Genomic DNA, 15,995 nt, shown 5'->3' with positions numbered 1-15,995 from the left:
AGCACCAAGTTCTAACCACTGGACCGCCAGGGAGTTCCCAATATTGTCATTCTTTAAGTGCTATTACATGAGAAAAGTCGAGAAGCTCTAGATTAAGAAAATATTTAAAGAAGTTTGCAGATGATGATTTTTGTCAGCCCTGTCTGTAAATGATCTGTAGTCAGGGCCATAATTTTAGTATTATATTAACTTAGAAAATGCTACCTCATTTTAGATGAAAAACAGTTGGTGATGATTCCCCAAATTTCTCAAGACCTCAGTCTGTTTAGATCTTTTATATATTAAAAGACTTACCTTAAATTGCATTTAGCAGCAAATTGCTGTCAGTGGAGACTCTAGGTTAATAATATAGTTTTATTCCTAGGAAATTAAAACAGGAGTGACTGGTGATTTCTTTTTAAGAAAAGATCATTATCTTAAGTCTCTGAGCAATAGCAAAACAGTGTTTTCTACAGTCTATTTTGAAGTTGTTCATTTTCTCTGGGCTGTTGTCATTGTGCTATAGGGCTCTTAGCTCGTGAAGGGGAAGGGCATTAGACGATTTTATTTGTCAACCATTGATTAAGAGGTGTGAGTTTGGATGTCAAGATGATTGTCTTTAATATCCTGAACCGGACCATTTCATGAAGGGAGGAAGCACAGGGGTTCTGTAATCCCCAATACATGTCATCACTGACACAAACTTAGAATATAGCACCTTCCTTTCTACTATAAGAAAAGATTAATAAAAATGGAAGTGAATATTGCGAAAAAGTTTCATGTGGACAGAATTAATATTATGTTGATTTTCCCATAAACTAGCAAATATCTCTTTCTCTTAAAGGAAATAATAAAATAACATGTTAATTTCCAGGTGTACTTCTCTATGGGCCTCCAGGCTGTGGTAAAACGTTGATTGCCAAGGCTACAGCCAAAGAAGCAGGTTGTCGATTTATTAACCTTCAGCCTTCAACACTGACAGATAAGTGGTATGGAGAATCTCAGAAACTGGCTGCCGCTGTTTTCTCCCTTGCCATAAAGCTACAGCCTTCCATCATCTTTATAGACGAAATAGGTATGCTATGTTTTTAAACAGTATGCAGTGGGCTTTCGTGTACATGTTTCCTCATGCATATGTTTGTCCAGGGTAGATACCTAGAAGTTGAACCGTTAGGTTGTGTGATGTGTCCATCTTCAACCTCACTAGGATTACCAGTTCTTCAAAGTGATTATACCCGTTTACACTCTCACCAGTATACAGTTTGTTTCCCTACATACTCCCCCAAAACTTATCTTTTCAGGCAGTATCATTAATTTTTGTCAACTTAAAGAACAAAAATTATGTCATCATTGTTTTGTGTTTCCCTGCTTACTAGTAAATTTATGCATCTTTTAACATGTTGACTAGCCATTTAGGTTTCCTTGCTTGTAAATTGCCGGTTTTTCTTTGGGGTTATTTGCAGTTTTCTTAGTAATTCTTTGATGATGTTTTATTATGATTGCAAATATTTTCTAGACTGGCTTATCTTTTCACTTTATGATAGTTTCTTTTATGGAGATTTAAATTTAAATGTAGTTACATTTATCAGTTTTTTTACTTTATGGCTTATACTTCTTGTGTCTGGTTTACAAATCCCTTCACTACCTCCATAAATACTCTCCTTTTTAAAATATATAACGTGAAGTAGGAATCTAGTTTAATTCCTTGCCATATGGACAGTCAACTTATAAATAGATCATCTTTCTCTGTATGTCATGACTTTTATATTAGTGGGCTTTTTCTCTATTTTATGGATCATCTGTATTTTTATTATAATTTATATATTATAATAAAGCTACAGTAATTAAAACTGTAGCTTTGAATAAATTTACTATTATAATTATATGTAATATGATAAGCTATATAGAAATATATATAAAGATAGGTATAGATATAAAGTATTTTGGTTATTTGTTTGCCTTGTGTATCTTTCTCATCAATTTATTCCATTTATTTTGGATTTTTGCTTTGACTTTTGCACAAAGGAGCATATAGCTGGATTTTTAAAACTTTTAATCTAAGGCTCTTTAACCAGGAACTGTGGTCGGTTTGCTTTCATTTTTTTTTTTTTTTTTTTTTTGCTTTCATTTTGATAGCTGATATATTTAGATTTATTTCTACCACATAACTGTGTGCTTTTTATGGATATTTACCAATCTAGTGGACTTTTGCACTTTTTTAATCCCCTTTTCCCTCACACAGGTTTAGAAGTTATGTACAGTTGACCCTTGAACAACAGGTTTGAATGGGTCCACTTATACGTGGATTTTTCTCAACAGTAAAAACTCTTATCACCACGTGAACTGCAGCTACGGAGGAACCGTGTATATAGAGGGCCAACTGTAAATTATATGTGGATTTTGGACTATGGAAAGGCTCAGCGCCCATAACTCGTACCTTCTTCAAGGGTCAACTGTATTCTTTTTCTTTTAGCATACATTTAGCACAGCTACTTGTCTTAAAAGTCTAGGCTAATTATTTCTCGCATCTTCCCAAATAATACAGGGACTTTAGAACTCTTGGATACTAATCATTCCTCTCATCTCTTATATGTTTTTGTTAACAGTTTCTCTTGTTTTTTACTTTTCCATATTGTTATTTTTATACTGGCAGTGCTTGTTTAGAGATCCACTTTACCAATTATTTTGCTCACTATTACTTCTTGCACCTGCCTTTTCTGGATTTAATTTCCTTCTTACTGAAGTCTGTCAAAATTCTTTCAGCAATGATTGTGAGTACAGTGAGTTGTCTTTGTGTGAAAATGTGTTGACTATGTTTTTATTGTTAAATGATACAGAATTATTTTCTTTCAGCATTTTAAAGCCAAAAGTTTGTTGTCTACCAGTCTTTCTTGTCGCTTTTGAGAATTCTGCTTATAGCCTAATATTTCTTTGTAATTAATCTATCTTTTCTCTCTAGTTGCTATTGAATATTGCAAGACTTCTGTTTTATTATATATATATTTTTTCTTCAACTCTCTACTTAATTTTGAGTCATTTCAATAGTTGTAGCATCTAGTTCTCTACCATATTTCGTCAGTTCTAAAACATACAGTTTTATTTTAGTTTTTTACATTTTAACATCCCTGAAATTGGGATAGCATGTTATAATTTAATTGGCAGTAGTTAAAATTTTTTGTCGATACATAAAACAATGGTGAAACTCAAGTCAGTCAGTCATTGAGTAAGTAATAAAAAGCGATTCTTTGCTTGGCTGTGTTCAATCTTGCAACAATTGGGTTTGTATTCTGCCAATCATATTTGAATTTTAGAAGTTCTGTTTGTTTATTTTTCAAATTTATCTATTTTCACTATAACTTGCTCTTCTGTTAAAATTTCAATCCCTTTTATGTCTTCAAATTTTTAAACTTTTTTTTTTTTTTTTTTTGCGATACGAGGGCCTCTCACTGTTGTGGCCTCTCCCGTTGTGGAGCACAGGCTCCGGACCTGCAGGCTCAGCGGCCATGGCTCAGAGGCCTAGCCGCTCCGTGGCATGTGGGATCTTCCTGGACCGGGGCACGAACCCGTGTCCCCTGCATCGGCAGGTGGATTCTCAACCACTGCTCCACCAGGAAGCCCACATACTATTTTTATATAGTTCTTTGGATTGTTCTGTTTGAAATTTTACTTCTTTATATTGTTAACTCTCTTTCATAGTGATTTGTTTCCGTGTCTCATTTCTAACTCTAGATTGCTTAGGACTTGCTTTTATATGAGAATTCTGTGTTGCCTAAAATAATCCAGAGTAGTTTTTCTGTCTTCCACCTAGAGGCTTTAGGCTCTAATTTCTCGATGTTCCTAAACTGAATGACAGTTTGAATTTAGACTTCAGGCCTGAGAGAGAGCCCCTGTGATCTTGGTTTTTAATTTTTCAGGGGGGACATATTTCCCTCCAGAGCCCAGGCCAAGACAGACAAGCGTCCTTAACTCCCTGTAGTGGTGAGCAGAAATTTTTTTCTTGTCTATACTTTCTGTGAGTGTACATCCTTTTGGGCATCTCGGCTTCAGCATGGATATTAACACCAAAGCAGAACCTCCTGATGCTACCCGTGCATACCTGTTGTGTACACAAACACACACAGACAGTGGCATAATCATCTCAAAATCTCACCATTCTTTTTTTCAGTTCTCTCTTTTCCTGATCTCCAGGATTTTTTTTCTTTCCTTCTTGCAATCTCAGATATTCAGTAACCTTTTTTTTTTAATTACTAAACTTTATTTTTTAGAACAGTTTTAAGTTTACAGAAGACTTGAGCAAAAAGTACAGAGTTCCCATATCCCCACACACACACACAGTTTCCCTATTAATACTTTGTGTTAATGTGATATATTTGTTATAATTAATGAACCATTATTGGTATGTTATTAATAACTAAAGTCCATAGTTTATATTAAGGTTCATTCTGTGTTGTACAGTTCTGTGGTCTTTGACAAATGCATAGTATCATGTATATACCCTTACAATATCAGGCAGCATAGTTTCACCACCCTAAAAATCCCCTGTGCTCTACCTGTTCATCCCTCTCAAACTCCTCCCTCCCAAACTCCTAGCTGCACTGTTTCTATTGTTTTGCCTTTTACAGAATATCATACAGTTGGAATCATGTAACATGTAGCTTTCTCAGACTGGCTTCTTTCACTTAGCAATATGCATTTGTTTCCTCCATTATCTTTTTATGGCTTGGTAGCTCATTTCTTTATATTGCTGAATCATATTCCATTATATGGTTGTACCACAGTTTGTTTATCCATTCATCTATTAAAGGACCTCTTGGTTGCTTCCAGTTTTGTGCAGTTATGAGTAAAGCTGCTAACAACAGAGATATGCAGGATTTTGTGTGGACTAAAGTTTCTAACTCAGCTGGGTAAATACCTAGGAGTTCAATTGCTGGATTGTATGGTAAATCTGTGTTTAACTTTGTAAGAAACTACCAAATGTATTTCAGAGTGGCTGTTTGCACTTAAAAGTTCCACCAGCAGTTCTACCATTTTGTAGTTCTACCAGCAGTAAATGAGAGGTCCTGTTTCTCCACTCCTCTCCAGCACTTGGTATTACCAATTTTTTGGATTTTAGCTATCCTAATAAGTGTGTAGTGGTGTCTCGTTTTAATTTGCACTTCCCCAGTGACGTATATTGTTGAGCATCTTTTTTTTCATATGCTTATTTGCCATCTGTATATCTTCTTTGGTGGGGTCTCTGTTCGTATCTTTTGCTCATTTTTTTTTTTTTTTTAAGGTGGATTTTTTTTTTAATTAATTTATTTTTGGCTGTGTTGGGTCTTCGTTTCTGTGCGAGGGCTTTCTCTAATTGCGGCGAGTGGGGGCCACTCTGCATCGTGGTGTGCGGGCCTCTCACTGTCGTGGCCTCTCTTGTTGCGGAGCACAGGCTCCAGATGCGCAGGCTCAGTAGTTGTGGCTCACGGGCCTAGTTGCTCTGCGGCATCTTCCCAGACCAGGGCTCGAACCCATGTCCCCTGCATTGACAGGCAGATTCTCAACCACTGCGCCACCAGGGAAGCCCTTTTGCTCATTTTTTAACTGGGTTGTTTTCTTGTTGAATTTTAAGAGTTCTTCGTATATTTTGGATACAAGTCCTTTATCAGATATGTTTTTATACAATAAATATTTTTTTCCAGTCTGTGGCTTGTCTTTTCTCTTAATAATGTCTTCCACAGGGCAGGAATTTTATTTTTAACAAACTCCGACTTACACATTTTTTTCTTGGATGGATTGTGCTTTTGGTGTTGTATGTAAAAGTTCATCACCAAACCCAGGGTTCCCTAAATTTTCTCCTGTATTATCTTCATAAGTTTTATAGCTTTTTGTTTTACATTTAGGTCTGTGTTCTGTTTTGAGTTTCGTGAAATGTATAAGGTCTGTGTCGAGGTCTGTTTTTTTGCATATGGATGTCCGATTGTTCTAGCACTATTTATCAGATATGCATTAACTTTAAAAAAAATCTTATTCAGTCTTTTTGTCAGTGTTTACATACATGTCTTTTTCCACCGTCTTCAGCATTCTGAGCTTTTATATTCAGTGTGTCTCGTGTAAGCAGTACACAGTTGGGTTTTGTGTTTTTTTAATCCAGTCTAATATCTTAAACAGGTAATTGCATACTCTAGACCATTTACATTTAATGTAACTACTGATATAGTTAGGTTATTTATACTTTGATCCAGCATTTTAAGTTTTTCATATTATTTTAAGCAGCCATCTTGCCAGACCACTTCTTAGAAATGAAGATAATTTAAGAATAATTAATAGCAGAATTATGGTAGTTAAGTAGGCAGCTAAATTTACACAATTTATCTTTAAAAAATAAGCAATTTTAAAATGACTAGATTTTATACATCCAGAATAAATGGGTACATTTATTGTACATGGTACAACACATGGTATAATACATGGTACAACAATGGTACATATTGTACACGATTAGAACTGTAAAAGAAAATACAGGATATATGTTTGCCATCACAAAACTATCATGTCACAGTAATGTGTTTTTGCTGTAATTACTTTGTAAAAAATTTTTTTGTTTTTTAAAGCTTGGACCCAGCACATTAAAAAGCATTTTCATGTCACTTGCATGTATGATTGACAGACTTCAAGTTTTAGTTTTAACGTTGAAATGTGAAAGTTATTGAGAAATGCCAGTGATTTGAAGGGATACAAGACAAAACATTTGAAACAGGATTGTACTGGAAAATATAGGATTTGTTTTTATTGTCTTTTTTTCATTCTTAGGATATACCACCTTTCAGTCCTTTCGTTCTAGACGGAAAATACTTTCCCCGTTCTAAAAGTATTTCATGTTCATTATAGATAATTTGGAAGACAGAAAAGAATTCAAGAGAAAATTAAAATTGTCCATCAGTATCACTGAGAGATAACCAAAGTTATTAGCATTTTGGTGTATTTCATTAAAGGTTTTTTTACCCTGTATAACGTATATGTACATGCATGCCAGTATGTATGTTTTAAACCATTTCCTGTCCTATATTTTTCCACTTAATAGTGTTTTGAGATTTTCCAGTATCATTTTTATTTATTACCAGGAAAAATGTATGAGGAAAAAGGATGTGATCCCATAATTAAGAACACATAGGATGCAGAGAACCTGGAAAGTTAGGACCAAAGCACACAGACTTTTGCTCTAAGACACTACATGATCCTTTTTTAGCCTCTCAGCACTAGATCCTTTACTTCTTTTATATATGTTGGTATGAATGTATTTTTAGGAAAGAAATGAGGATTGTGAATTGATTGTTTTAATTTGCTGGATAATTTGTCAAAGTAGTTATATCAGAATAATGTATGAAAAGGCATATTCGAACCCTTTTCTTTGTAATCTTTCATAAAATTTTCAGCTTTTAATTAACGGTTTGAAATTATGTAAAGAGTAATTTATTACTGATTTGTAAGGTTAAGGATTTTTTTCTTCTAGACTCCTTTCTACGAAACCGTTCAAGTTCTGACCATGAAGCTACAGCCATGATGAAAGCTCAGTTTATGAGTCTCTGGGATGGATTGGATACTGATCACAGCTGCCAGGTATTTGAAAGTAATCTGCTTTAATTTGTGTTATTCTTGGTGGTGGTGTTAATAGAAAATTTGGCTGCTTGTTAAGCTTATTTACAGAATTATTTTTCATAGCTTATACTTACCAATAAATGATGAAAATCTGAAAGAATATGATTTGTGTATATCTTCATCCATTTTGAGGGCTTTGTAATTAATAAAATGTTAAAAAGATTTCCCAAATGCTCAAAACAAATACAAGAATAAGAGAGAAAACCAGGGTATTAGAACCATCAATGTCAAGGAAAAGGAAGTGACAAGTGGCTATGAGTATTCTGCACACTTCGTTTGACTCTTATCATAAATCCTTATAGTCTTTACTCTCAGTTCTTATGTCACTTTTAAAAAATATATAGTCGTGTGTATATGTTAATCCCAAACTCCTCATTTATCCCTCTCTCCCACCTTTCCCCTTTGGTAACCATAAGTTTGTTTTCTATGTCTGTGAATCTGTTTCTGTTTTGTAAGTTCATTTGTATCATTTTTTTAGATTCCACATATAAGTGATATCATGTGATATTTGTCATTCTCTGTCTGAATTACTTCACTTAATATGATAACCTCTAGGACCATCCATATTGCTGCAAATGGCATTATTTTATTCCTTTTTGTGTCTGAATAATATTCCACTGTATATATGTACCACATCTTCTTTGTCCATTCATGTGTCAGTGGGCATTTAGGTTGCTTCCATGTCTTGGCTGTTGTAAATTGTCCTGCTGTGACCTTTGGGGTGAATATATCTTTTCGAATTATGGTTTTCTCCAGATACATGCCCAGGAGTGGGATTGCTGGATCCTATGGTACCTCTATTTTTAGTTTTTAAAGGAACCTCCATACTGTTCTCCATAGTGGCTGTACCAATTTACATTCCCACCAACAGTGTAGGAAGATTCCCTTTTCTCCAAACCCTCTCCAGCATTTATTTTTTGTACACTTTTTAATGATGGCCATTCTGACTGGTGTAAAGTGATACCTCATTGTAGTTTCAATTTGCATTTTTCTAATAATTAGCGATCTTGAGCATCTTTTCATGAGCTTTTTGACCATCTATATGTCTTCTTTGAAGAAATGTCTATTTAGGTCTTATGCCCATTTTTTGATTGGGTTGTGTGTTTTTTTTGATGTTGAGCTGCATGAGCTGTTTGTCATATTTTAGAAATTAATAATTAGATCCCATGTGTTTATTTTTGTTTTTATTTTCATTACTCTAGGAGGTAGATCCAAAAAGATCTTGCACAATTTGTATCAAAGAGTTTACCTCTAAGAATTTTATAGTATATGGTCTTACATCTGGGTCTTTAAGCTTTTTTTTTTTAAATAATTAATTTTTACTGGAGTATAGTTGCTTTACAATGTTGTGTTAGTTTCTACTGTACAGCAAAATGAATCAGCTATACATATACATATATCCCCTCTTTTTTAGATTTCCTTCTCATTTAGGTCACCACAGTGCATTAAGTAGAGTTCTCTGTTCTACAGTATGTTCTCATTAGTTGTCTATTTAATATGTAGTATCATAGTGTATAGTGTCAATCCCAATCTCCCAATTCCTCCCATCCCCCCTTTCCCCATTGATATCCATACATTTGTTCTCTACGTCTGTGTCTCTATTTCTGCTATGCATATGAGATCATCTATACCATTTTTCTAGATTCCACATATATGCGTTAATATATGATATTAGTTTTTCTCTTTCGGACTTACTTCACTCTGTATGACACTCTCTAGGTCCATCCACGTCTCTACAAATGACTCAATTTCTTTCCTTTTTATGGCTGAGTAATATTCCATTGTATATATGTACCACATCTTCTTTATCCATTCCTCTGTTGATGGACGTGTAGGTTGCTTCCATGTCCTGACTATTGTAAATAGTACTGCTGTGAACATTGGGGTGCATGTGTCTTTTTGAATTATGGTTTTCTCTGGGTATATGCTCAGTAGTGGGATGGCTGGGTCATATGGTAGTTCTATTTTTAGTTTTTTAAGAAACCTCCATACTGTTTTCCATGGTGGCTGTATCAGTTTACATTCCCACCAACAGTGCGTGAGAATTCTCTTTTCTCCACACTTCTCCAACATTTATTGTTTGTAGATTTTTTGATGATGGCCATTCTGACCAGTGTGAGGTGATACCTCATTGTAGTTTTGCGTTTTTCTGATAATTAGTGATGTTGAACATCTTTTCATGTGTTTGTTGGTCATCCGTGTGTCTTCTTCGGAGAAATGTCTATTTAGGTCTTCCACCCAATTTTTTTTTTTTTTTTTTTTTTTGCAGTACGCGGGCCTCTCTCACTGTTGTGGCCTCTCCCGTTGCGGAGCACACGCTCCGGACGCGCAGGCTCAGCAGCCATGGCTCACGGGCCCAGCCGCTCCGCGGCATGTGGGATCTTCCCGGACCGGGGCACGAACCCGCGTCCCCTTCATCGGCAGGCAGACTCTCAACCACTGCGCCACCAGGGAAGCCCCCACCCAATTTTTTGATGGGTTGTTTGTTTTTTTGATATTGAGCTGCATGAGCTGTTTGTATATTTTGGAGATTAATCCTTTGTCAGTTGCTTCATTTGCAAATATTTTCTCCCATTCTGAGGGTTGTCTTTTTGTCTCATTTATGGTTTCCTTTGCTGTGAAAAGCTTTTAAGTTTCATTAGGTCCCATTTATTTTTGTTTTTATTTCCATTTCTCTAGGAGGTGGGTCAAAAAGGATCTTGCTGTGATTTATGTCATAGAGTGTTTTTCCTATGTTTTCCTCTAAGAGTTTTATACTGTCTGGCCTTACATTTAGGTCTTTAATCCATTTTGAGTTTATTTTTGTGTGTGGTGTTAGGGAGTGTTCTAATTTCATTCTTTTACATGTAGCTGTCCAGTTTTCCCAGCACCACTTATTGAAGAGACTTTTTCTCCATTGTATATTCTTGCCTCCTTTATCAAAAATAAGGTGACCGTATGTGTGTGGGTTTATCTCTGGACTTTCTATCCTGTTCCATTGATCTATGTTTCTGTTTTTGTGCCAGTACCATACTGTCTTGATTACTGTAGCTTTGTAGTATAGTCTGAAGTCTGGGCACCTGATTCTTCCAGGTCCGTTTTTCTTTCTCAAATTGCTTTGGCTATTTGGGGTCTTTTGTGTTTCCATACAAATTGTGAATTTTTTTGTTCTAGTTCTGTGAAAAATGCCAGTGGTGGTTTGTTAGGGATTACATTGAATCTGTAGATAGATTTGGGTAGTATAGTCATTTTCACAATATTGATTCTTCCAATCCAAGAACATGGTACATCTCTCCATCTGTTTGTATCATCTTTAATTTCTTTCATCAGTGTCTTATAATTTTCTGCATACAGGTCTTTTGTCTCCTTAGGTAGGTTTATTCCTAGGTATTTTATTCTTTTTGTTGCAGTGATAAGTGGTAGTGTTTCCTTAATTTCTCTTTCAGGTTTTTCATCATTAGTGTATAGAAATGCAAGAGATTTCTGTACATTAATTTTGTATCCTGCTACTCCACCAAATTCATTGATTAGCTCTAGTAGTTTTCTGGTAGCATCTTTAGGATTCTCTATGTATAGTATCATGTCATCTTCAAACAGTGACAGCTTTACTTCTTCCCGATTTGGATTCCTTTTATTTCTTTTTCTTCTCTGATTGCTGTGACTAAGACTTCCAAACTATGTTGAGTAATAGTGGTGAGAGTGGGCAATCTTGTCTTGTTCCTGATCTTAGAGGAAATGGTTTCAGTTTTTCACCACTGAGAATGATGTTGGCTGTGAGTGTGTCATATATGGCCTTTATTATGTTGAGGTAGTTTCCCTCTATGCCTACTTTCTGGAGACTTTATTATAAATGGGTGTTGAATTTTATCAAAAGCTTTTTCTGCATCTGCTGAGATGATCATGTGGTTTTTATCCTTCACTTCGTTAATATGGTGTATCACATTGACTGATTTGCATATATTGAAGAATCCTTGGATTCATGGGATAAACCTCAATCATGGTGTATGATCCTTTTAATATGCTTTTGGATTCTGTTTGCTAGTATTTTGTTGAGGATTTTTGCATCTGTGTTCATCAGAGATATTTGCCTGTAGTTTTCTTTTTTTGTGACATCTTTGTCTGGTTTTGGTATCAGGGTGATGGTGGCCTCATAGAATGAGTTTCAGAGCGTTCCTCCCTCTGTTATAGTTTGGAAGAGTTTGAGAAGGATAGGTGGGCTGTTGTTTGTTAGAAGATTTTTAATCACAGTTTCAATTTCAGTGCTTGTGATTGGTCTCTTTATATTTTCTATTTCTTCCTGGTTCATTATCGGAAGGTTGTGCTTTTTGAGAATTTGTCCATTTCTTCCAGGTTGTCCATTTTATTGGCCTACAGTTGCTTGTAGTAATCTCTCATGATCCTTTGTGTTTCTGCAGTGTCAGTTGTTACTTCTCCTTTTTCATTTCTACTTCTGTTGATTTGAGTCTTCTTCCTTTTTTTCTTGATGAGTCTGGCTAATGGTTTATCGTTTATCTTCTCAAAGAACCAGCTTTTAATTTTATTGATCTTTGCTATGTTTCCTTCATTTCATTTTCATTTATTTCTGATCTGATCTTTATGATTTCTTTCCTTCTGCTTACTTTGGGGGTATTTTTGTTCTTCTTTCTGTAATTGCTTTAGGTGTAAGGTTAGGTTGTTTATGAGATTTTTCTTGTTTCTTGAGGTAAGATTGTATTGCTATAAACTTCCCTCTTAGAACTGCTTTTCCTGCATCCCATAGGTTTTGGGTCTTCGTGTTTTCATTGTCATTTGTTTCTAGGTATTTTTTGATTTCCTCTCTGATTTCTTCATGATTCCTTTGTTATTTAGTAGCATGTTGTTTAGCCTCCATGTGTTTGTATTTTTTACAGTTTTTTTTTCCTGTAATTGATATCTAGTCTCACAGCGTTGTGGTCAGAAAAGATGCTTGATATGATTTCACTTTTCTTAAATTTACCAAGGCTTGGTTTGTGACCCAAGATATGGTCTATCCTTGAGAATGTTCCATGAGTACTTGAGAAGAAAGTGTATTCTGTTGTTTCTGGATAGAATGTCCTATAAATAAATATCAATTAAGTCCATCTTGCTTAATGTGTCATTTAAAGCTTGTGCTTCCTTATTTAGTTTCATTTTAGGATGATCTGTCCATTGGTAAAGTGGCATGTTAAAAGTCCCCGACTGTTATTGTATTACTGTCACTCTCTCCTTTCATGGCTTTTAACATTTGCCATATATATATTGAGGTTCTCCTATGTTGGTTGCGTATATATTTACCATTATTATATCTTTTTCTTGGATTGATCCCTTGATCATTATGCAGTGTCCTTCCTTGTCTCTTGTAACAGTCTTTATTTTAAAGTCTGTTTTGTCTGATATGAGTATCACTACTCCAGTTTTCTTTTTTTTTCTTATTTTTTCTTTTTTTTGCGGTACGTGGCCCTCTCACTGTTGTGGCCTCTCCCATTGCAGAGCACAGGCTCCAGACGCGCAGGCTCAGCGGCCATGGCTCACGGGCCTAGCCGCTCCATGGCATGTGGGATCCTCCCAGACCGGGGCATGAACCCGTGTCCCTTGCATTGGCAGGCAGACTCTCAACCACTGCTCGACCAGGGAAGCGCTCCAGCTTTCTTTTGATTTCAATTTGCATGGAATATCTTTTTCCATTCTCTCACTTTTAGTCTGTATGTGTCCCTCAATCTGAAGTGGGTCTCTTGTAGACAGTATATATGTGGGTCTTTGTTTTGTATCCGTTCAGCCAGCCTATGTCTTTTGGTTGGAGCATTTAATACGTTTTCATTTAAGGTAATTATTGATACGAATGTTCTTATTGCCATTGGGTTAATTGTTTTGGATTTGTTTTTGCAGTTTTCTTTTCCTCTTTTGTTCTCTTGTGATTTGATGACTATGTTTAGTGTTGTGTTTGGATTCCTTTTTCTTTTTTTGTATGTATATCTATTGTCGGTTTTTGGTTTGCAGTTACCATGAGGTTTTGATATACCGGTCTGATATACCAGTCTATATATATGAATGATTGTTTTAAGTTGCTGGTCTCAAGTTCAAATGCATTTACAGTATCGTGCTTTTGTACTCTCCTCACAATTGCTGGTTTTGATATCATATCCACATGTGGATGACTTTCTACCTTTACTGTATGTTTGCCTTTACCAGTGAGCTTCCATTCATAATTTTCTTGTTTCCAGTTGTGGCCTTTAGCATTTGTTGTAAAGCTGGTTTGGTGATGCTGAATTCTCTTAGCTTTTGAGTGTCCATAAAGCTTTTGATTTTTCTGTCAAATCGAATGAGAGTCTTGCTGGGTAGAGTATTCTTGGTTGTAGGTTTTTTCCTTTCATCACTTTAAATATATCACGCCACTCCACTCCATTCTGGTCTACAGAGTTTTTGCTGAAAAATCAGCTCATTACCTTATGGGGATTCCCTTGTATGTTATTTGTTTTTTCCTGTTGTTGTTTTTAATATTTTCTCTGTCTTTAATTTTTTCAACTTTATTACTATGTGTCTTGTCATGTTCCTCCTTGGGTTTATTCTTCATGGGACTCTCTGCGCTTCCTGGACTTGAGTGACTGTTTCCTGTCCCACGTTAGGGAATTTTTCAGCTATGATCTATTCAAATATTTTCTCAGGCCCTTTCTCTCTTTCCTCCTTCTGGGACCCCTGTAATGTGAATGTTAGTGTGTTTAATGTTCCATTGGTCTCTTAAGCTGTCCTCCTTTCTTTTCATTCTTTTTTCCTTACTCCTTACTTACTTTCCTTTCTTCTAGCTCTTTGTTAAACATTTCTTGTATCTTTTCAGTCTGTGCCTCCATTCTTTTCCCGAGATCATGGATCATCTTTACTATCATTACTCTGAATTCTTTTTCGGTAGATTGCCTATCTCCACTTCACTTAGTTGTTCTTCTGGGGTTTTATCTTGTTCCTTCATCTGGAACATATTTCTCTGCCATCTCATTTTGTCTTAACTTTCTGTGTTTGTGGTCTCCATTCCACAGGCTGCAGTGTTGTAGTTCCTCTTGCTTCTGGTGTCTGTCCCCTGGTGGATGAGGCTGGTCTAGAGACTTGTGCAGGCTTCCTGGTGGGAGGGACTTGTGCCTGCCCACTGGAGATTGGAGCTGGGTCGTGTCCCTCTGGTGGGCAGGGCCGTGTCACGGGTGCATTTAGAGGCGGCTGTGGTCTCAGGAAGACTTTAGGCAGCCTGTCTGCTGATGGGTGGGGCTGTGCTCCAGCCCTGTTGGTTGTTTGGCCTGAGGCGTTCCAGCACTGGATCCTACAGTGGGGCCTCATCTTGATGTCAAAATGGCAGACTTCCGGAGAGCTCATGCCAATGAATACTCCCTAGTACCTCTGCCACCAGTGTCCTTGTCCCCACAGCGAGCCACAGCCGCCACCCTGCCTCCCCAGGAGACCCTCCAAGACCAGCACGTAGGTCTTCTCCAGGCTCCTGTGAAGTCACTGCTTTTTCCCTGGGTCCTGGTACACACAGGACCTTGAGTGTGCCCTCCATGCGTGGAGTTCCTGTAATCAAACCCCACTGGCCTTCAAAGCCAAATGCTCTGGGGGCTCCTCCTGCTGATGCCAGACCCCCAGTCTGGGCAACCTGACGTGGGACTCAGAACTCTCACTCCTGTGGGAGAACTTCTGCAACATAATTACTTTCTAGTTTGTGGGTCACCCACCCAGCAGGTATGGGATTTGATTATATATTATACGATTGCACCCCTCCTATGCTCTCTTTGTGACTTCTTCTTTGTCTTTGGATGTAGAATATCTTCTTTGGTTGGTTCAAGTCTTTTTTGTTGATAGTTGTTCAGCAGTTAGTTGTGATTTTGGTGTTTTCATGAGAGAAGGCGAGTGCAAGTTCTTTTACTCTGACATCTTGTTTCCAACCCAGGTCCATCCTTTCTTAGTTAAAGTGGGGCTGCATGTTTTTCCTTGAAAGCTCTCAAATGTTCTAAGCTGTAATTTCCTTTTCTGTAAGGTTCTAAGGAATGATTAAAAGAAGCTAGAAAGAGAATCAACTGTGTATTTTAGTTTTGTCAGTGCCACACAACTTGACAGTACGTTGTCACACATCAGGGAAGTAAGGCGGTTAAATACATTTCCCTTGCTTGCTAATTTCTGACTAATGTAGCAAAAGGATGCTTCCAGTTGGTACAGGCCTCTCCGTACTTTGAGTAGTCAAACTTATTTACATATATATATTTTTTAAATTTAACTTAATTTTATACTTTCATTTTCATGAGTTGCTGATACTTATATACTTAACCACTTCCTGTCACATGCACCTTTCCAATTTTATACATGACAGTCTTCTGTCCTAGGCTTTGTCTCTTCCCGCTGAAAGGCTGTGAAAACCAAAATTAAGGTCCCTT

General features: G+C 36.5%; 1 protein-coding gene across 1 annotated transcript in view; it reads left to right on the top strand.

Annotated features, from left to right (window-relative positions):
• ATAD1 (ATPase family AAA domain containing 1) overlaps positions 1 to 15,995 on the top strand; it is a 55,170-nt gene that overhangs the window by 19,487 nt on the left and 19,688 nt on the right. The window contains exons 5-6 of the mRNA XM_027111937.1: positions 854 to 1,054; positions 7,466 to 7,572. Coding sequence (XP_026967738.1) covers positions 854 to 1,054; positions 7,466 to 7,572 — 308 coding nt within the window. The remainder of the gene's footprint in view (positions 1 to 853; positions 1,055 to 7,465; positions 7,573 to 15,995) is intronic.

The sequence above is a fragment of the Aethalodelphis obliquidens genome, unplaced genomic scaffold (genome assembly GCF_003676395.1).
Source record: "Aethalodelphis obliquidens isolate GAN/ISIS:26980383/991018 unplaced genomic scaffold, ASM367639v1 scaffold11, whole genome shotgun sequence".
In the NCBI taxonomy this organism is placed as follows: Eukaryota; Metazoa; Chordata; class Mammalia; order Artiodactyla; family Delphinidae; genus Aethalodelphis; species Aethalodelphis obliquidens.
This window is presented reverse-complemented; position numbering and strand designations above follow the sequence as displayed.